This window comes from Acomys minous (genome assembly GCF_964271855.1).
Source record: "Acomys minous genome assembly, chromosome: 6".
In the NCBI taxonomy this organism is placed as follows: domain Eukaryota; kingdom Metazoa; phylum Chordata; class Mammalia; order Rodentia; family Muridae; genus Acomys; species Acomys minous.
The window spans coordinates 84333467-84356485 of NC_140487.1; the positions used below are offsets into that span (position 1 = coordinate 84333467).

At 47.4% G+C, this 23019-nt stretch overlaps 1 protein-coding gene across 2 annotated transcripts in view; it reads left to right on the top strand.

The window, feature by feature from the left end:
• The window catches only part of FYB2 (FYN binding protein 2), a 101364-nt gene that overhangs the window by 17398 nt on the left and 60947 nt on the right, over positions 1-23019 (top strand). For both annotated transcript variants that reach the window (XR_014779795.1, XM_084784866.1), the window contains exons 2-3: positions 18652-19399; positions 21862-22011. Coding sequence is in view for 1 of the 2 variants with exons in the window: in XM_084784866.1 (XP_084640992.1) it covers positions 18652-19399; positions 21862-22011 (898 nt within the window). In the remaining variant the exon portion in view is untranslated. The remainder of the gene's footprint in view (positions 1-18651; positions 19400-21861; positions 22012-23019) is intronic.

Sequence of the window (23019 nt, forward strand, 5' to 3'; positions counted from 1 at the left end):
AAGTTGTCCTTGTTTTCCATTGTGTTACTTCCATGGTCTTGTGAGCTCTAACTTCTAGGTCCAGCAGTTGTTTTAGAGACCAAGTTTACTTTAGATTGTTCAGTGCTAATAGAATAAGTAAATAAATATAACTACTAGAGTCTTTAAAATTGAAGAAGAAGAACCAGGATAAGAGGAGGAGGAGGGGGAGGAGGGGGAGGAGGGGGGAGGAGGGGGAGGAGGAGGAGGGGGAGGAGGGGGAAGAGGAGGGGGAGGAGGGGGAGGAGGGGGAGGAGGGGGAGGAGGGGGAGGAGGGGGAGGAGGAGGAAGAGGAGGAGTGGCTAAGATGTGATGAGTGCTGAAAAAGAGGGGCCAAGACTGAATCATCTCTGATACTGCAAAGTAAACCGCCACCGATCAGAACTTATGAATGAACTTCCCACCTGAGAAGCCCAGGCTGATTAGCGTTGGCATGTGGTTTTTGCCACAGATGACCAGCCTGACAGTATGAACACAAGTGAATCAACATTACCACCCTCCTCCTCCTCACTCGCATTGCATCTGTCTATCCCAATTGCTTAGGGGCCTCCTTTGTGCCAGGCACCAGGGCAACATGAGCACCCATGATGGGAGTGGTTGATTCCCCGTTTCATGGGTCAGAAAATAGAAAATAGAATGGAAACAGCTTTGTCAAGGTGACACACAAGCAGGATGCCAACCTGAGGCTTTTCAAACTCATGCTCTTAGCCCTGTTTCTATTACCGAATGTAATCCTCAGCCTAGGCAGGAAGGTGAAAGCTGGACCACAGTAACAGCACAGTAGATGCAAGGCAGAAGGAGGCCTGGTGCTTCTAGGGGCACAGGATGTTCACCACATCTCACTTTGGGAAGCTTACCTGTAAGCAAGATGTATAGTAACTATTGAACACACTCATTTAATGAGGCCACCGTGGAGGTCAGTGCTCTGCCATGGCATAGGGTTTGTCTCTAAAGCCATCATGGTGTCCTCCAAAGGGCAGAAAGACTCAAATGGTATATACTCACTTATAATTGGACAGTAGACCAAGGGGCATGTCCCATGAAAGACCTCACTTACCAGGAAATAGGGATAGATGAGAGGACAGCCTATTGGGACTCTAGGTGAGAGAAGTATGGGAGAATGGGGAAATAGAAGGATGCAAAGGGTCCTAGAAACCTACAAGAAGAACATTATGATGGATAGATCTGGGCCCAGGGATTCTGCTCAAAACACTGCACCAACTAAGGACAATATGTGCAGTAAACATTGAACCTCTACTCAGATCTAGCCAATGGACAGGACATTCTCCACAGTTGAGTGGAGAGCGGGGAATGACTCTCACACAAACTCTGGTGCCCCATATTTGACCATGTCCCATGGTTGGGGGGGCCCATTGGCACTCAGAGGAAGGGGGACTGAGGTCCCCCTCAGTCGCAGACATATAGGGGAGGGAAATAGGGTGAAAGCAGGAGGAAGGGAGGAATGGGAGGATACAAGGGATGGGATAACGATTGAGATGTAATCTGAATAAATTAATTTAAAATAAAAAACAAAGGGCCAAGGATGATCTTTCCTTGGGAAACAGCTGAATAGAAGGTAGTATTGGTCCCCCATAGTTGTCCGCTTCCAAAGGCAAAGGACCTTATGAGCTGGTACTAGGAGTGTTCATCATGGACGGGTGAGTCACTGCTGTCTTAGTTAGGGTTTCTATTATTGTGAAGAGACACCATGGCCATGGCAACTCTTATAAAGGAAAACATTTAATTTGCGCTGGCTTACTTTGATTGTCATGGTGGGAAGGCTGGTGGCACCCAGGCAGATATGATATTGGAAAAAGAACTGATAGCTCTACATCTGAATTGATAGGCAGCAAGAAGAGAGAGTGACCCTGGGCCTGGCTTGAGATTTTGAAACCTCAAACTCCATCCCCAGTCACACATTCCCTCCAACAAAACCATGCTTCCAGATAGTGTCGTTCCCTGGTGGCCAAGCATTGGAATCTGGAAGCCCATGGGGGACCATTATTATTCCAACCACCACATGGATGCTGCTGCTGCGAGCCTCTCTTGTGGGCTCTGAGGGACTGGATGCTCCTTCAAGGGAAGATGGCTTGACTGGGTGACTTAGCAGAATGCACAGGGATACAGCATGGGCTGTAGAGCACTAGATCTCATTGGCTAATCTTGCCTCAGATGAAGGCTGAACACCCTTCAGTTGCATTCCTTGTCCGTTCAAAGCCAAACTTGAGGCTGTGTTGATGACTAGCAAAAAAGTGGGAGATGGCTTTCCAGAGGTCTGCTACTTATTAGCTCTTCTATCTTAAGCAAGGGTCATGACCCTTTCAACTTTAGTTTTCTCTTTTGTAAAATGGAGTTGATAACTTCTCCATGACAGCCTGGAGCCAGAGTAAGCAAATTAATACTGAGAAGGGCCTGTGGGAGAGTGAAAAGATCTGGAATTTTGAGATTCAGACCTTGTGTTGATCACTGTGATGGGGCTATGACAAACTACATGAAACAGTAAGAGAAAATTAGGGCTGGAGAGGTGGCTCAGTGATTAAGGGTACTGTCTGCTCTTCCAAAGGTCCTGAGTTCAATTTCCAGCAACCACATGGTGGCTAACAACCATCTGTTAATGAGAGCTGGTGCCTCTTTCTGGCCTACAGGCACACATGCGGGCAGAATACTGTATACATAATAAATAAATAAATAAATAAATAAATAAATAATTTAAGATATCTCATTTTTAAAAAAGAAGAGGAGAAAATTATGCCTTAAGTTTTAGAAACAGGGAGAGTGAGATCATGGCACTGGCCTCGGAGGGGCCTTTCATTGCATTATAACATAGCAAGTAAGAGCATCAGTGCTTGGGTCTCTCATCCTCATTTTACAAAGCTACTGATGTGGTCCAGGAGGCCACACCCTCATGACTTCATTCAACCCAATCTCATCCAAAGGACTTCCTCAAGCCCCACCTTTAAATTCCATTACACAACTAGTAATTAAGCTTCTGGCATATGAAGTTTGGGGGCACACATTCAAACTCTACAAGACTTTATTCTTAAGTCAAAACTTCCTCTTAATAACAGTGCAGACTGACAAAACCAGTGAAAATCAGCTAGTCTTCCCAGGCATTACATCAGTGCCAGGTGCTGTGATGAACACCTACCATGGATTGTCTGAGTTAATTGCCTATTGAATACTATCATTGATGCCACTTTAGTGATGGGAACAGAGGTGACAGAGATTCAACTGCAGGTCACCCAAATACAGCCCTTCCACCTCCCAAGTCCACAGCATGGATTTGTTTAACCCTTGACTAAACTGTTCTCTCTCCAAGCCAGTTCCTAAAGCTGTAAAATGAGAGCAATGGTACATCCCACACCAGCTTGCTAAGGGGGTCAAAGGTTGTGTCTAAAAGGCAGCAGTTTATACTCACCAATGTTGGCAGTTCTATAGCGGGGGTGGAGGAGGAGGAAGTGCAGATGATGAAGGAGACATGCTCAGGACACAGGTAACTGGCACTTCCAGAAGTGGATTAGAAAGAAAACCTGGGAGGAGCTCATGTGTTCCTTCTTTAAAACACACTAGCTCCTAAGCTAGGATGGGGCTTGATTTCTTCCAAGGTTTCTCCATTTGGCTGGGGTCCAATATACAAAACAAAGCTAATAAATCTAAATGGCCCCATTGGCTGAGGCATTCTACATCATACATGATGGAGAACAAAACCAATAAAGTGACTCAGAAAAGCTATCTAACCCTTCTCCTTTAGATGTTTGGTAAATTACACTATAGGTAAAACTGTCATAACCACAGGAGACAGTGACTGGCTGTCCTGTCTGGAGAAGTAGAGAAGACATCAGGGTATGCAGGGAGCCCTGTCAAATGAAAGGGCTCTGTGGTCCATTTCTCAGCTTCCCAGCAGGCAGCTTCTACTGAAGCCTCTTCCTCCTCCTCCTCCTCCCCCTCCTCCTCTTTTCCCTTATACTCTTCCTCCTTCTACCCTTCTTCCTTTCCCTCCTCCTCTTCCTCTTCTTTCTTCCTCCTCCTCTTCCTCCTCTCCCTCCTCCTCTCCCTCCTTCTACTCTTCCTCCTCGTTTCCCTCCTCCTCTCCCTCCATCTCCTCCTCTTCTTCCTCCTCCTAAATTGTGTATGTGTGTATGGAGGTATGTACATGTCAGAGGGTGACTCTCAGGAGAGATTTGGTTGTTCCCTTCCACTGTGGGCTCTAAGAATCTAGCAAGGGCCTTTATCCAAAGCATCCTGTTGGCCCAGAAACTCCATTCTTGCCTCCCCCCTCCCCCTAAGTTCCAGTACCAAAGGAGCGTGAAACAGGTAGTGAAGAGCGGCCAGTAGCGGGGCAGTTGGCAGGCTGCGGCACATTTGCACAGATTGTAAATTCCAGTTTGCTGCCATGATTCGTTGCCTGCTTATATAATTAAAACCCAGGCTGCTTTGCTGGGGGCTTCAATTCAAAACTGGCCTCAGAGGCACATGGTCCAGTTTTTCCTCAGAGACCTGCAACATCAACACAGAGTCACTGCTTAGCAACATCTTGATATCTGGAAGCAACACTGAACTGCCACTGCCTGGCTGATTTCCTGAAAGGCACTGGAAACCTCACCTCTGCAGTGAGCCTTGGCGGTGTTTTGCTGCTCAATTTGCCTGGTTGTTACAGGCCTGTGCCTTGACGAGGGGTTCTGATGGCTCCAAAATATCACTTTCTTGGTCTGGGGAGATGGCTCTGTGGATAAAAAACGCTGGCCATTCGGCTGTAACGTTTGGAATTTAGATTTCCCAGAACCCACAGGAAAGCAGGCAGGCTTGGCACCTGTTTGTTGCCAAACCAGAAGCCAAAGATAAGGGACTGGCCTGGGGGCCAGTGAGAGCCCTCGAATAAATGGACAATGACTGAGGGGGGGACAACCAGCATCAACTTGGGGCTCACACAGAGAAAATATCGCTTTCTTGTTACCATATGTTGTTATCATCTTTGAAGGCATTTCAAACCATGAAAATGAAAATGTGTTGCATGTTTGTTTAATGGCTTGCAGGTCTAGGGATGCAGCCAGCTCCATTTCTCACCTCACATTCCAGCTAGGTACAATAATCTTCCCTGGCCAGGAAGCTCTGCCTGCTGGGCTCTCAAGGCCTTGGGCTTTTTAAAGCTATCTCTCCTTGCTCCATAGCTTGTAAACAACTTGTAATGTCCACTTCCTTAGGTCAAGTCCCTATGTGTTCTTCCTGCATCCTTTTCTCTGAGAAGTCACTTGTTACTCAAACTCAGTTAGGTTTCTTCTGTCCTGCTAATCTCTTGCAGCTTTGTCTTATCAGTGTCCTTGGGGAGTTGTCATTATCACATGATGTGGCCTCATCCACATGACAATGAAAAAAAAAAAAGCAAGGCTCAATTGCCTGAAGTGTGGGATGCTAAAGGAAAAGATGGAAGACCACATTTGTGACCTGAGAGAACGTCAGAAAGGGCTGATCCTTAGCTCTGCCCTCTCCAGGGGCAAGCTCAGAAGGCTGTTAGTGGAAATACAGAAACTGGCAGAGGAGACATATTGCTCCACACACCTGGACTGGCAGTAACATAAACAAATGCAGTGTCCTGGGAACATGGAGTACCCTTTACTTCTATCTCAAATGAAGCCCAACTGTTCTCAGTCCCCATGTGCATAAATGAAGAATTAAAAGGGCACGTACTGTCTATGTCTTCCCTGTAGGCTTAAGCACAGTGACAGAGGCATGAGTTTGCTGGCCTCTACAGAGGTGGGGTGAGGTTAGAGCAGACGCATGGACAGACAGACGCCTCCGGTAAGGTTAGGAAGCTGGAAGCACAGGGGTGAGCCGAGGCTGCTGTGACAGCAAGGATCAAGTGTGCTTTGCTGGGCCATTCTGGAAGACACTTCTGGGAACTGACACCCCAGCTCTATGTCAAATGATGAATACAAATACAAGCTCAGAATGTAAACACGGAGAGGGTGCTCCAGATGGAGAGAAGACGGTGAACAAAGGCACAGAGGCACCTTGGTTTTCCTGGGCGGCTGGGTCTAACAAAGTACGAAGTATTGGCAAAGGAAGATGGACGTGAAGGCAAGAAAACAGCAGACAGGGTCTTGTGTGTGTGGCTCACGAATGTTTAACTTAGCACGGGGCCATGGGGGAGTCCTGAGTGCTTATAATAGGGAAGTGCCATGATTAGGAGAGCAATTTAGAAGCATTGTTGGCAGGAAATTAATTGGCCGTTCTCTGAGAAAGCCCTTTTGAAGTGATAATCCCCTCCAGGCCGCTATCTGATATCTGCTCATTTATTTTGTTCAGGGTTGCTTTGGTAAATATTGAGCACTTGGAATCACTCATCATGGAACCCATGGGCTCTGCAAAGATGGGTGTACTTGTCTATCTGCTACCAAGGAGCTCATGGAACCCAGGGCAAACAAAGTACCCACTTGAGAAATTACAGTAGGACACAGGAAGTGACAAACAGTAAGACTGGAAGAGGAGAGAATGGCAGCTGGAGAGCTCTGCATCCACGTTTCCAGTTAGATAAGAGGCCGAGATGGCCACGCGAATAGCACTGTGGACACACAGAGGGTCGCTTTAGTGGAGGGCATGTTCAGAGGTTCCCTAGGGACATTCGAGGACACACCCAAGACTGAAAGCCATTGCCAGAAGAGATCTGGGGACTGAGAGGTTTTGAGGGGCAGGGATAACAGCCTCAAGGGAGCTACATGTAAAAGAAGTAAGTATGATTTGAATAATGTATTTCTAGCAAGTGAAGCACAGATTCTCAGGACACAAGGAACCCCGGTCCTCAATCAGGAAGCTCAGCAGGAGATGACTATGTGATCACAAAATAAAGGGATGGATGGCAGGGACTCAGCGTTGCAGCACTTGTCGAGCATTGTATAAAGTCTTGGCTTAGAATCTCAGTGGGAGGGAGAGTGGGAGGAAAACTGCCTTGTGACAGTGGCTTGAGACCAGACCCAGCAGCTGAAGGAGTTAGCATTTGTGCTGGCTAGCTTTATGTCAACTTGACACAATCCAAGGTCATCTGAGCGGAGGATGCCTCAGTTGAAAAAATGCCACCATCAGATCGGGCTGTAGCAGATCTGTGGGGTCTTTTCTTAACTAGTGATTGATGCAGGAGGTGCTCACCCCATTGTGGGTGCTGCACCCCTGGGCTGGTGGTCCTGGGTGCTATATAGGAAAACAGGCTCAGCAAGCCATCAGGAGCAGGCCAGTAAGCAGCACTCCTCCATGGCCTCTGCATCGGCTCCCCCCTCTTCTCCCCTCCACCAGGTTCCTGCCCTGTTTAAACCCCTGCCTGACTTCCTTTGATAACGAACTGTGATAAAGAAATGAAATAAACCCTTTCCTCTCCTATCTGATGAATAGTTATAGGGAAAATGCTAACTTCTGAAAAGAGTGAAAAGTATAATGGAACTGTATTTTAAAGCCATTGAGTCATTGAAGAGTTGTTTGGGCAAAGCTAATTGCTAGTAAGAAAATAATCCCAAAAATATAAGCGGAAGCAGATGGCCCCTGGACTATCTACTAGGGGATATCTACAGCCACAGCCGTCATTTGTGTCCCTGGCACAGACTGATTGCCCTGGTCTTCTTCCTCCAGCCTTGTAAGATTTTTCTGGAAAATGGATAGGAACTCATCCACAATGCCCCGCCCACATTTCCCAAGTGCCTCATGCTTTTAAGGTGACTAATTTGTCTTAACTGTCTTGGTGTCAGAACCCTACCTGGATCACTCCAAGACAGTGTCTGGTCAGTACTTACAGAACCTTAGGTGAGCACTCACTGTAGCCTGCTGCTGCAAACCACACCAGGGCTTAGGTATGCAGAGTTTGTAATATGCTACCCTTCTAAAGTTAGAGAATTTCTGAGTCCCAAAGTATATCTGGACCAGCATTTTTGTATAAAGACTATGGACTTTTGTTTTTACTAACATAAAATCTAAATCTTAGGCTGGAGAGATAGCTCAGTGTGTAAAGAAAGGGCTTATCATATAATCTCAAGGATCTGAATTTGATTCCTTGGTACACACATAAAGCCAGATATGATAACGTAGCCTGGTGGCGGTGGCGGTACATGCCTGTAATCCCAGCACTCAGGAGGAAGAGGCAGGCGGATCTCTGTGAGTTCAAGGCCAGCCTGGGCTACAAAGTGAGTTCAGGCTACACAGAGAAACCCTGTCTTGAAGTAACAAACAGCCTGAAAGTTGATGGGCCAGCTAGCCTGATGTATGAAGCTGCAAATGAAGAAATCAGAATGCAAACCTTGGAAAGCAAAGACTGATACCTGAGGTTGACCTCTGACCTCCACATGTGCACAGTGGCATTCACATCCACATATACCTCATTCATTCATATAAGCATAAATCATCTGAGAGGATGGAACACCAGTTAAGAGAATGCCTCCATAAAACCAGGTTGTAGGCAGGCCTGTAAGGCATTTTCTTAACTAATGATTGATGGGGGAGAGCCCAGCCCATTGTGGGTGGTGCCATCCTTGGGCTGGTGGTTCTGAGTTCTAGAAGAAAACAGGCTGAACAAGCCATGAGGAGCAAGCCAGTAAGCAGCCCCCCTCCATGGCCTCTGCATCAGCTCCTGCCTCCAGGTTCCTGCTGTATTTGAGTTCCTGTCCTGACTGCCTTTGATAACAAGAACTGTGAAACAGAAGAATAAGCCAAATAAGCCCTTTTCCTCCCCCTAGTGGCCTTGGTCGTGGTGCCTCATTATAGCACTAGAAACAGTAATTAAGACAGGATTCCAGGATCCCAAGAAACTTCCCAAAGACAGAGAAAGAAATGAAGCTTGGCTTCTGTGACTTGTAAGACCTGGATGGACAGGGTTTGGTGGGGAAAGCTGGTATATTAGTATTCATTTCGGGCACTGGAGAGATGATTGGCACCAAAGTACTATTAGGGCCTTTGAGTTCCAGTTCCAGTGTTTCCCTGGTGGCTGGTGGGTGAACAAAAAGGCCTCCTCAAAGAAAAGCTGTCCTCTGAAAGGCTCTCTGCACTAAGATACTTTTCTCTTTATTTTTGCCATATGTCTGTCTGTAGGTCTGCCTGCCTGCCTGCCTGCCTGTGAGTCTGTGTGTCTCTGTGTGTGCGCCTATCTATGTGCGTTTGTGTGCCAAGCATGGTCAAAATACTCCCTACCTTGTAATTTCTCCCCCTGGGCAAACTCCAGGCTAGCTAGCTAGTTAGTGTGGGCAACTCCGAGAAGTTTTCCCGTCTCTGCTTCTCCGCTCCCACCTCACTGGGACAGTGCTGTGATCACAGGTTCAAGCCAGCCCCTGTGACCCTGTGAGTTCCGGAGATTGAACTCGGGCTGAGCCATCTCGAGGGCCTCAAACTGATCCATGATGACACTGCGTATTTATTGGCAAAACATTCAGCCGCGTGGTTAGGGTGGCTGTTTCCATAACTGTCTTGCCCGAAGGACCATGTAATGTTTGGGGTTGCACTGCTTAGCTGGCCCAGGTATCAGCTGAAGATAACAAATGAACAGAGTCCCTCCATTATAAAGAATGAAGGGCTGAGAGAGGCCACTGGGCAGCTGAGATAAGCCTGAAGGTGGCAGGCACACAGAACTGGCCCAGATGGGTTCCGGGAGGCACATGACCACACTGGACACTGGGAACTGCCTTCCTGTCTGCACAGCTTGGAGGCATGACAAGAGAGGCATTTGACCAGTAGCTCCGGAAAGTTCTAGATTCCTTCCTTAAAGCACGTGGGGAGCACTTCTTCAGGCTCAGAGGCCTGAGGACGGCAGGAAGCAATTATCGGCCCTTACACAGATATCATGGGAGCTTTAACTCTCCCTGTGAACCTGTTCCCCAGGAAGGCGAGAGGGCATCAGACTGCTCTGTGCTGTCTTTAAGCCTTTCCTAGGAGTCTGAGGTGTTAATCCCTGGTGCCAGGAATACCTGTATTCATGAAAGGTAACTACGTGCTATTTTGAAGACCTTTCCTTTTTTCCATGTTAGCTAACATCCAGTACCTACACCTACCTCTTTTATTAGAGCATAATTTCTAGGTTCCTGCAGCCTTCTCTGTGCCTGTTCCTTAGGGTTCTTGCATTCGTTTACCAGGAAGGAGGATTTCAGGCTCACGATAAACCTTTGCCATTGATGTCGCCCCGTGGTGAACAATAATACTCAGCAATCCAAAGAAACAGAGTCAGTGGAGTTTGGGGGATTCGGCTGGCACACTTGTTTTATGTTAGTGTTCACACATGGAGTCACTGCTACCCCACTGGAAACCTCTGGTTCTTTCTCAGGGTGAGCTGTGGTGTGGTGTAGGCATCACCACCAGACACCCAGAGAACCAAGACACTGCCCAGCAGAGAAACGTGGCCAAGGAGCCTCCACCCCAACTTTGTAAACTTCAGATAGAGATGTGTGAGTTGACACCACACTTTTCTCATTTGCAAATTCACCTTAGAAAAATCATATCACCAAATTACATTTTGTTACTTGGTTTTGCACTTTTATATTTTTAAACTTGTATCAAGTCAGAGCTACTCTGAAAACTCAAGACTATGTGGGCGTATTTGTTATGTCACTTATTATAATTAAAAAAAAATATATTCCAATGTTATTAAGGAAATGTTGTGTTCCTGGCAATATAAACAACAAAAAAGCAAATGAAGATTGGCTTCCTGAGGGCTGGAGAGATGGTTCAGTGGTTAAGAGCACTGGCAGAGGACCTGGGCTCAGTTCCCAGCACCCCTGGCAGTGGGATGCCTCTAGTTCCAAAAGGTCCACCAGTGTTTTCTGACCTCTTCATGCCCAGGCATGCATACAGTGCACATACAAGTATTCAGGCACAGCACTCACACACATAAAATATACATTTTAAAAGGATTTTTTGGGGGGAGTTGGTTGGTTGGTTAGTTTTTTTGAAACAAAGTTTCTCTGTGTTGCCCCGGCTATCCTAAATTCACTCTGTAGACCAGGCTAACCTCAAACTGAGAGATCTGCCTGCCTCTATCTTCTGAGTGCTGGGATGAAAATTGTGTGCCACCACTGCTCAGCTAGAAGGTTTCTTTCTTTTAAAGAGGGGTTTCCTGGAATCTTAAATTGCTTCCAAAAAATAATTATTAGATAATTTCTGATTTAGTTTGTTTTATTTATTGTCATTGTGTGTGTGGGGGGGGGTCTGGGTATATGGGAGAGCAGCCGCATGTCTGCCACAGTGTGCTTGTGGTCAGATGATAATTTTCAGAGGTCAAGTTCTCTCCTTCTGCCCTGGGTTCTGATGATCAAACTCTGATCTTTAGGCTTACTCGGGAAGCCATTTTACTCACCGAACCATCTGGCTGGCTGTGATTACCATACAGATTTCAATGAAATCGTGACATATACACAATGAGTTATGGGTCTTCTGTGAGACAACAAAAGAATAGTAAGCCAATGCAAAATTTATAAGTACATTAGCAGAATGGTTGAAAGCAGCCCTAGGATTAGAATGGGATTCAAATTCCTGTGTGGTGTTTTTATATCAGTGTTTTCCAACCTGTGGTGTACAGCCCCTTTGGAGTCGAATGACCTTTTCACAGAGGTAGCATATTTGATATCCTTTATCAATTATTTACAATACGATTCATAACAGTAGCAACATTACAGTTATGAAGTAGCAATGAAAATAATTTTGTGGTTGGGGGGTCACCACAACATGAGGAACTCTATTAAGGGGTTGCAGCATTAGGAAGGCTGAGAACCGCTGCTCTATGTAAGCTTGCATGATTTAACCTCTCTTTGCCTATTAGCTTATCTGTAAAATGGTGCAGTAACCACATCTGCATGGTGGGGCTACTGCAGAGATTAACCAAGACTATGCATAAGAGTTCATGATGAGGCAGAAGAATACAGAAAACACTACTATCAAATGTGTCTGAAACACACAAAGGGGCACAGGCCCTTGTGCTCATAGAGTCAGGGGTGAACCTGATCTCCAAGGCCAGGCTGCATGAAGCAAACCCCCGCCTTGACCTTGTGTGACCTTGAGGGAGTCACTTAGCTGGTTCTGTGCTAGGTGCCTGTCTGCACCTGGGAATCCACGTGGTGTGAAGAGGTGAGTGTGTGAGAGCCACTCAGGTCGGAGTGTGGCGCGTGGGCATACAGTAGAAGTGTCACTGTCATTAACTCTTCCCGAGTCTATAAAATGACAAACAAGTGAAGGACACCTGCGTTTGGCTGAATGGAGATGCCATAACATCACACGCAGGCAACTGGCCTTAGAAGAGTTTGACCCTGGCGGCCTCCTCCTCCTGAGGTAGTGCCGCCTTTGTTTATGGTGACTGGTTGGCCCTCCTTTCCACGTTGGAGATAAGCCTCTTCTGTTTAGGGGACACTGCGCCTTTCATCTCTGATTGTTCCCACAATAACTCGGGCATGGCTTTGCCGTATGCTTCCTAAGCTCACCTGGTCCATCCAGAACAGCGGTGCCCAGGATTGTTTCCAGAGCTGTTTTAAGAGCTATCTTCTGGCATTATAGGGGACTGTTTGTTTCTGTGGGTGTTTGAAGTAGCCCTCACAAAGAAGGTGAGAGGAAACTTTAAAATTCTACAGCTCCCATTCACATATCATATGAAACTGCTAACTTTTCCAAGCGTGCATTCACCGGCTCAGTTATTTACCACGAACCATGGGAGTAGAGGTGGGCTGAGGTAAGACTGTCTTAGCATTGTCTAGATTCTGAAGGACTTGTAAATCCTCACTGATTTACCACATTTTTTTTTTGAGACAGGGTTTCTCTGTGTAGCCTTAGCTGTCCTGGGCTTGCTTTGTAGACCAGGCTGGCCTTGAACTCACAGCAAGCCGCCTGCCTCTGCCTCCCGAGTGCTGGGATTAAAGGCATGTGCCACCAAGCCTAGCCCTATTTACCACATTTTTATTGAGAAGCTCTTGTAAGACAACTGTTCTTCAGGCTCTGACATTACTCCAGTGATCAAAACCTAAAATACAAGCAGGGGACTGCCTTCATGGAGTCTCCACCCTGACAGAGGTAGATGGACAATATGCTGGGCGCTCAGTGACCCTGTGGAGAAAAGCATAGCAGGGTCAATCTGTCAGTGCTCCTCACTGCAGATGACCAAATCTGTTGTTTCCAGTCTAAACAGCAAGGGGTTTAGTGTATGTTCCTTTGGGAATTACCAAGAGCTCCAGGAAGAATGCCGTGTTCTCCACCTGGAAACCCCTGGATGCTGCCGTCCACTGCACAGCGTGGCAACCTCTGCCGCACTTGGCTCCCAAAAGAGGCTCTTGTACTCATCTCCTCTGCTTGAATGCCTCTGCTTGGAGCATTGTCAGCAGAGAGACTGCCAGGAGACGTACCTCTGACCTTTCCAGCCTCTGCAGTCACTGCCCTGAGCTGGGTCAGTCAGGCCACATTCAGGGGAAGGGCGGCGGAGGGCGAAGGTAGCGTTGCTGTTGCTGGTTTGCACAGGGGAGATGCAGAGGGTGCATCTGTTGTAAATTGTGTTTGACTCCTCAGTGGGAAAGCCATCAGTCATGTTCCCTGCTCTGAAGACTGCCTCAAGCGTTCTTAGAAGACCAACTTTGAGGCCTCACGCTCTGACACGGGGAGCAATAGTGAGTGGAATTATTCGATCTTCCAGCTGCAGCAGGCTGCTCCGTGCCTCTAGGCCTGTGGTTCTTGTTCTCTGGACACCTTCGCACCGTTCATCCTTGGTTGCTTGTTGTCACCTCCAGGACGCTGTCTTTGCATCTCCACTGCAGCACAAGACTCTATTGTGCTGTATACACAAACCGTCTCCTGTATTTCACTGTAATGCACTCCTGTAATACAGTGATCCAAAGATGCCTGTTTCCCTTAATTCATGAATCTGAAAAGGACTGGTCTACACATCACTACAACTTCAGTGTCTAGCTCCTAGAAGGCAAACAGCACGTGTTTTAAAATAACATGAATGGGATTTGCTAATTTGAGGAATTAGGAGAAAGATGGGCACTCCAGGCAGTGAGAGGAAGATGTTTGTAGTGCAGTGAGGTGAATAGCAGGGCTGTCTGCTGAGGGGAGGGGCTACAGTGCTGGTCTGCTGGGGGCGGGGCTACAGTGCTGGTCTGCTGCGGGGTGGGGCTACAGTGCTGTCAGAAGAGGGTAGGGCTTAGGAGCCTATTAGAAAATGCACTTGACTCAGAGCTCGCAGGTCATTCTGAGTCAGGTGCATTTTCTAATAGCCTCCTAGAAACCTACAAGAAGAACACTAAGACGGGAGGATCTGGACCCAGGGGTTCTGCTCAAGCTATGGCACCAGCCAAGGACAATATGTGCAGTAAGCATCAAACCCCTACCCAGATCCAGCCAAGGGACAAGACATTTTCCACAGTTATGTGGAAAGTGGGGACTGACTTTCACACGAACTCTGGTGCCCCATATTTGACCATGTCCCCTTGATGGGGAGGCCTGGTGGCACTCAGAGGAAGGATAGCAGGCTACCAAGAAGAAACTTGATACCCTATGAGCATATACAGGGGGAGGAGGTCCCCTCCCCTCAGTCACAGTCATAGGGGAGGGTAATAGGGTGAAAGCGGGAGGGAGGAAGGAATGGGAGGATACAAAGAATGGGCTAACAATTGAGATGTAATATGAATATTATCAATACAAAAAGAGAAAATGCACTTGGCTGCTCTGAGAGCTTGAGAAAGGCAGTTGGAAGGATTTTCAGCACATAAGGGACTTGCATGATCAGATTTGTGTTGTTAAACAGAGGTGTCTAGCAGCTGAGTAAATGAAGGATTAGAAGAGCCCAGGGTCAAAGCAAAGAGACCACAAAGAGGTCATTTCAAAAGAAGTGAAAAGCACTTCAAGGTGATGGCGAGAGAAGGAGGCAGGGAAAGCTTGCTGGCTGAAGAAGACGAGATCGTGAGGATGTAGATTCCATAAAAACAGACTGTGGTTTCAACCAGAAGGTTCTAACACACTATCAGCTCCCAGCCCACCCCCACGTGACATACCTCATGCCCTCAACTCTGAATTCTCAGAGGGTGATCAACAGTAAAGCCCAAATCGCATCCATTTTCCCTGCAAACCATAAAGAAGAAAACTGTCGTGCTGGAAGAGGCTTTGAGGATGGAGGCCAGCACTCGCTCTGGTGAGTGACTGAGCAAAACAATGATTTCTCCATGGTACCTTCAAAGATCCGAAATGGTACCACACCCTACATCTACCTAATTCTCCATCTAGCCTATGTCTCTAACATTGCCTGTGTCTCCCTAATATCAGACTATAATATCTGAGAGAAGAGCCCCTCAGTGTTGAAAACCTTATCTCGTTCACATAGTAGGCACTTAATGAACATTTATTGGAAGAAGAAACGAACCGAGCATAATCAGGTTTGCCCCCACCCTGAACCGGTGATCTTTGCGTAAGCCCTTGGTTTAAAGGTTATCAAATGCACAATTCTGTTTCCTGATTTTTGCATAATTACTTCTATAGAGATTAAAGTCTACTAAGTAATAGCTTTTTCGTTCGCATGGCTCCAGATAGTAAAGAAAAGAATCATTATTACATTACTTCAAAGCCATTAACCACTGGCCAGTCTCCACACGTTCGGGTGGCTGATGTGGAAAAAGAAGGGCTGGTGAGTATGTTGATGAATAAGAATCCTTGGGTACCATTGGTGGGAGTGGAAAATGATGTGATGGCCATGGAAAACAGTATGGAGGTTTCTAGCAACTTAAAAATAAAGCTGCCATATGATTCAGAAATTCAACATCTGGGAACATACCCAAGAGAACTGAAAGCAGCACCTCCAAACAATGTCTGCACACAGAGTTTTGTAGATGTCTAATACCTAGTCACTAAAATATGCAAGGAACCTACATATGGCCTTAAGAGAGGGTCCTCCTGCTTTGACCCACCAAGTGGTGGGACTACACATGTGCGCCAGCTTAGCTGGCTGGAAGGAAGGAAATTCTAACACTTACCACATCATGGCTAAACCTTAAGGGTACTACACTAAGTTAAATAACCAGTCACAATGAGATAAACAAGTGAAAAAAAAAACCACACACACACACACACACACACACAACATTTAAATACTAGGAAGAGTCAAACTCAGAGAGTCGGAAAGGGAAATGGGGGAGAAGATGGGGGCGGAGCTATTGTTTGAAAGGGGTGGAGTCTCGTTTTGAAGAACTGGAGGCTGATTGCGCAAAAGTGTCAATCCTTTGTATGGTACTAAATGGAGATATTTCAGTAGTTAATGACATGTGTTTTATGTTGAAAATATTTCCCATGGAGTATGCACATTTGTTATTTGATCCTGAACTGTTATGAGAAGTACATGTCTTCCCCTCTCCCCACCCCCACCTGTACTTTTTATGAGAACCTGTCTCCTTGAGTAGCCCAGCCTGGCCCTGAGCTCCTAATCCTCTGTCTCATCCGAAGAAGTCCTGTTTTATAGCAGGAAGATGGGTTTAAAGTCATAAAAAGGACTTCATAAGGTGCCTGGCTGGAGAAAGGATAAACCGAGACTTCACACTCAGGATCCCCCATTTCACTCCCAGTACAGGCTTCCGCCCCATCAGGGGAGAGGGCGTGTAGACGATTTAGCTGCTCTGTTGACTAAAGTATACGAAAGGAACCCTTGGCAATTTGTAGAAAGAACTATAAGCGGGTGCTGGGGTGGAGGTGTGTAGTGGGAGCAGAAGGAAGAAAAATGGCAAGGCATAGCACACCAGGCAGCTTGCAGCCACCTGCCGCCTGGCAACCTCCCTCCCTTTCTAAACCCTCGGAGGGCAGGTGTGAGTCAACTGTAAACATGGTGAAGAAAGGTCACACAGCATTCCCTCGGCTGGCACCATGACAGTGGCCTGTGTGCATGCAGTGTGTGTGTGTGTGTGTGTGTGAGAGAGAGAGAGAGAGAGAGAGAGAGAGAGAGAGAGAGAGAGAGAGAGAGAGAGAGAGAGAAAGAGAGAGACAGACAGACAGACAGACAGACAAAGACAGAGACAGAGACAGACAGACAGACAGACAGACAGACAGACAAAGACAGAGAGAGACAGAGAGACAGACAGACAGACAGACAGACAAAGACAGAGACAGACAGAGAGAGACAGAGAGACAGAGAGACAGAGAGACAGAGAGAGACAGGGAGACAGAGAGAGACAGAGAGAGAAGAAAATTTGATCAGGAGATCACTTTTTGAAACGACTCCACTAAATGTCCTCCCTACCTCCCATGTAGACCAAAAGATGCATTTACCGAAATAAATGAGATATAGTTGGAGAAGGTGATGACAGTAGAAAAAGCACCAAGCCTGTTTGGCTAGACTAGCAGCCAGCTCACTATGTAGTCCCGGACACCCCCTCACTACCCCACCCACTCCCTTCTGCCCTAGGCCCCGGGCTACCATACCAAATAGTATGGTAGTTTTCAGATGCTTAATTTGCCCTGTTTTCCAAAGGAAACCACTAACACAAGAATATTATCTGGCCTCTTGTGGCTTTATTTATCACAGACCTACTATGTGTCAGGCCCTGTACTGAACCCTTTCTGTGTATTAACCCCGACCTTTCTAGTGTTCATAATATTATACAACTGCGTGTAGAGTTAAGACAAGGTTGCACATAGTACCTGCCTGGATGAGAAAAAGCAGTGCTGGGATTTGGACATAAGCCCTTCTCAAGTTTGCTTTTTACACAGTGTGAAATTGAACAGCCACGTTATAAAGAGATATAAGAGCATCACGGAAGCAGTGAAGCTACTGGCCCAACCTGCTCTTCCTAGAGACAATCTTGACGGAGAATCAGGAAATGCCAGGGAACATTTGACATGGAGACGAGAGTGTGTACTCTGTGACTCAAGTAGGCCAGGGTGGTGGGCAGGGCCAGACCTCCAGATCAGTGGTAAACCACTCTCGTTTGGTCGAAGACTAGTTATGTTTTCATTGTTTTATGTGGAGATAAAATCCCATTATCATCTCAGCAAACAGAGACTATATGTTATGAAGGCAGTTGTTCTATGCCAAAGCAGACTTAAACTATGAACGAGAGGGGGAAATATCGAAAGGCTCATCAGAGCCGGGTGTGGTGGCGCACGCCTTTAATCCCAGCACTTGGGAGACAGAGGCAGGTAGATCACTGTGAGTTCCAGGCCAGCCTGGTCTACAAAGTGAGTCTAGGACAGCCAAGGCTACACAGAGAAACCCTGTCTCGAAAAACCAAAAAAAAAAAAAAAAAGGGGGGGGGTGGGGTGGGAGAGGGGGTTCTCATCAGTCAGATGTGTGGTATATGACTTAAATCCCAGCAGAGACAGGTGGCTCTCTGCGATCCTGGTCTACGGAGAGTTTCAGACCAGACAGGGCTACACGATGAGAGCCTGTCTCAACAAAACACCAGAAAGGTTTATGATCAATTGTTAGTTCTGTCTCTACTTTGGCCCTCCCATGCTGTGAGAACATCCAATTTAGGTAGATTTAAGAGGGAGGAATTGTTTCACCCATCTCATATAGACAGTAGCGGCACATGCTGACATTGGGGAGCAGTGCTGTCACATCGGCCACTGGAGATGTTTACCACATACGGTGAAGCCAGATGATCATGCTGGACACTTTCCCAGGGTAACTAGACACCTGTGTTCTTCTTTGTGCTTTAGGAAGGGGTAAGAAACTTCAAGGAACTTCGAGCCAAATTTCAAAAGCTGGACAACCCTCCTCTTCCCCGTCCTATTAAGTGTCCAGCTGGTGTTTCTCCGAAGGATGACAGGGGATCCACACAGCCAACTCAGGGTCTGCCTAATAGGAAACGTCTCTCATCTCACCACCAGCAGCCCCTGTCTTATCCTCCCACCGGAGGGCCCCAGCCTATTAAAAGCCAGAAAATGAAGTCGGCGCAGAGAGGCGAAATTCAGAAGAATTCAAGTTCCCCAGGCCCTCCAGAAAAATCTGCTGCGTGTCCTACAAGAAATTCCCAGAAAGCTGCCATGCCACCGGATGTAAACAAATCCAGAACTGAGGCATCCGATGGGGAGAAAGGTGCGGCCATCAGCAGCTTCAGATACAAGCTTTGGAACTGGGAGAAAGTGTCATCTCAGCAGACTGCTCTGTCCCCAGCTCTGCACCTTACCAATCGTGGGAGTAAGACTTTCCATCTGGAAGGGCAGAAGACGACGGGGCTTGCTCAGGGGAAACCAGAGAAGCGCTTAGAGGTAGCAAGTGTCTTGACTCTCCTTCCCCAGAGCCATGTGATGGCCCAGAGAAAATCACCCATGGCCTCTGAAGCCTCCTCTTCATCACTTCCTCAGTGTGGCAGGAAGAGCACAGAAAAGCCGGGTGCTAAGGGGAGCCCCAGGAACAGCCTGTGCCAGCCTGTTTATGAGTGTGAGCTTGGCAGCCTGGTTCCAGGTAAGAAATCAAGCACTCGTGGGACTGGGAGTGAGACCATTGTGGTTTGGGTTTTTTTGTTTTGTTTTGTTTTTAATTCCAAGCCTACAAGCTTGAAGTGTATGTGGCCTGTGCACTAGAAATAGGGCATGGCTGTGGTCGACCTTCCTGTTAAATTGTAGTCTCAGGTTTGAACAAGCATTTAGTCCAGCATTCTCTGGTGGCAAAGCTTGGCTGAGCTTGGACTTTCACCCCAGCTCTGCCTATCACAAGCTGAGTGATGTATAAGCTTCTTACTGTTTAGTATACTCAAATCCCTCGCCAGATTTCTGTGTGTGAAAAACACAGCACAGAACTCATCACTGTTTTACAGGGTAGTGACCTAAGAGGGACACTCCAATCTTCTGTCCCTCTTGTTCCTTGCTTTGGCTCCATCAATTAGCTCCGTGGCTCTGCCTTAAAAGTATGTTGGGAAGCCCTCACCCTCCTCTGCGCTGGCTCTAGTCTGTACCACAACTTTCCCTCACTGGGCCATTGCCAGCTGGTCTCCCCGCTTCCACACTGTTGCCCACTTGTCCTCTATTTTCCTCCTCCCAGATACTGTGAGCCTCTAAACTAGCACAAATCAGACCCCATCACACTTGAAATCTGCTCAACCTCTCAGTAGCGCCTCCCACACTTTGATGCTTACCCGCAGCTCTTTCCTTCTTGTCTCTCTATTCATTGCCTGGCCAGTACTTTCTGTTTTTGTTTTTTGGGGGGCTGTGTGTGTGTGTGTGTGTGTGTACACGCGCGCGCGCGCATATTTTGAGACAGGATTTCTCTGTGTAAAAGAGCCCTAGCTGTCCTGGACTCACTGTGTAGACCAGGCTGGCCTGGAACTCACAGAGATCTGCCTTCCTCTGCCTCCAGGTGGCTGGGATTAAAGGTGCACGACAGCATCTCCCGGCTTTCCTACACAGTCTTTAGATATAAAAATGCTGGTTCCACCCCAGGTCTGAACACTGTTAATCCATCTGCTAAAAAACAAACAAACAAAAACAAAAACAAACAAAAAACTCGTCTGCCAGTCTCTTGATGGCCACATGATCTCTTCCTTCTTCTCAATCTCCACTACAGTGGAAAAAAGCAAAGAAGGGTGGTACTCTTGAGTGTAGTGAGATAACCCTGTAAATTAGCTTAGCATAATGCTTGAGACAAAACAAAGTGCTTAGTAAGCAACATTTGTTTTTACTATGTCTCCTCCTTGGCTTTATTAAGATTAAAATCCACAACATTTCAACGAGTTTACAGTTAAAGACTAAGAAGAGAGTAATTTGACGGAGCTTCTCTAGATGTGACATCTAATGGAAGGGCAAGAAGGAAGCATTCCCTCCCATCTCAGCTCCTGGAGGACATGAGCTGCCCAGAGGCACAGGGGCAACCCAGTCTGTTTGTTTTGTTTTAGCATGGATGGCCTGCATAGACAACTACTGTGTTGTGTTAGTTAAGATTGAGGACACCCTATATATTAAAAACCTTTGTGTCCATTTTTTTGTCGAGAAATCACGTATGATTCTCACATATAATGATGGAATTCCTGCTGGAGTTTTATTTAGGAATACAGAAAGCAGAGTACACACTGTGGGGACGGCGTAGGAAATTCTAAGACACTGAACTCAAGAACCTTGAACCAGGACCCTGGAAACTCAGCGATCAATTCCTCCTGTGTTTTCTGTCCCATGCTATGTGCTCAGGCTGTGCTTGAGGGATCTTTGCAGTGAGTAATTGCAGTCTTCCCCGCAACATAGGACTTTTGCTCCAAGCTAGGCAGGAGAGTCACAGAGCCCCCACGGAAGCCCACTGGCCCCCACACAAGCCCACTGGCCCCCATACAAGCCCTCTGGCCCCCACACAAGCCCACCGGCCCCCACACAAGCCCACCGGCCACAGCACTGACACAACACCATTAGCAGTACAGTGGAACATGCAGGTTGGAGAGTGGTTAGTCCTAGCGTTGAGTCCAGGAAAACTCAAGGCTATTTTAGGGGAATCTGTCACTCGAGTTCAACCCCAAAATAACAAGGGGACATCCTTAAGAGACTAAGCAACCAGTGTTCCACACTCAGCAGGAGTATACACAAACCTCTTGGGTACAAAAGAGTGACTGAAGGCTTTCGGGGCCAGTGGTGGAGCACCGAGAAGCCAGAGGCATGAGTGGAAGGTGTGTGCGCTAAAGGTTGAGAAGTCGGACAGTGCCGTTTGCTGAGAAAAGAATCTGGAAATGTGAGGCCAGGTAGTGTTGTCACAGCAGAAGGTCAGAGTGGGGCACGTAAAAATCAGCAAGATAGTGACATAAGCGTGTGCGTGTGTTTGGGTCAGAGTGTTCTCACTGCTGAATGACAACTAGTCAGAAGGGGGGCGGGGCGGTCAAGGGCCGCAGACGGGTCACTTTACCCAACAAATGGCTATAATACCTTACATGTTTTCCAACCCATCCTCAGAAAAGCCAGAGAGCAGGCTTCCCCAAACAAAGCCTCTGCCTTCCCTTGAGACCCTCGGCCCGCCTCCCCCGAAGCCTTCAAAGCCCCCATCTGTGAGCCTCCAGGCCTTCCACAGGCAGCCAGCCACTGTCTCCAAGGCACCGAAGGAAGGTAAGAAGATGCTCAGGGCCCACCCTCACCAGCCAGAGTCATACGCCAGTGCTTTGATCATGGGCCCCTTCCCCTCCACCCCACCCCCGTGGACCAAACCTCTCTTCCAAGAGGCTCAGCGTTACTACTGCCTTCTGCACGCACAGGCTGTGGCAGCTTGCTTGCCCGTGAAATGACACATGTGTAGGAATTGGCCCCTTATCATTCCCGAGCCAGTCCACTTCCCCCAAGAGTACTGCATTGCATCACTGGGAATCTGTCCAAGAGGAAGAAAATGAAAAGTCTACAAGCGAGGAAGCAGCGAGCCTTTGCGTGTACTGCACAGCCCGAGCCCGTGCTGTAAACATTCACTGCGGGAGGACAAAGGAGGAAGGGAAACGGGAGAATCCGTGCCAGCTTGACCTGTGGCCCCTGTGACCTGCATCCTCTGTAGGATGTTAAGCATCCTTAGAATCTGTTTTCTGTGTCCTTTGGTTTCTTCCTCTGCTATTTAAAGGAACACCTCTGGTCCTTTCCATTCTTACGTCAGTGTCATCTTCCAGGCTTCTTAAACAGGTTTCATGTTCCTCCAATGAGCAGGAGGGGAGTGCATGGTTTGGGGCGCTGTGCAGTGGGCACTGTGCTAATGTCTGTTTTACCATGGCCATCGGTAACAGCAGATGGTGTGCTAGCAGAGCTGATACAGGCTTTGGTTGTTCATTTGTCTGCTTTGGGCAACATCACAGTTGCATTTCCCTAACTCAGTGGCTGTCATACCGAAGCCAGTATCAGAATTGCCTGAGGACTTTTTAAAACTCATTCCTAAAGTCGGGTGTGGTGGTGCATGCCTTTAATCCCAGCACGAGGGAGGCAGAGGCAGGTGGATCGCTGTAAGTTCAAGGCCAGCCTGGTCTACAAAGCAAGTGCAGGACAGCCAAGGCTACACAGAGAACCCCTATCTTAAATAACAAAACAAAACAAACTCATTCCTAGAGCTCCTGATCTTGGGGGAGCCTAAGCATTTGCCTT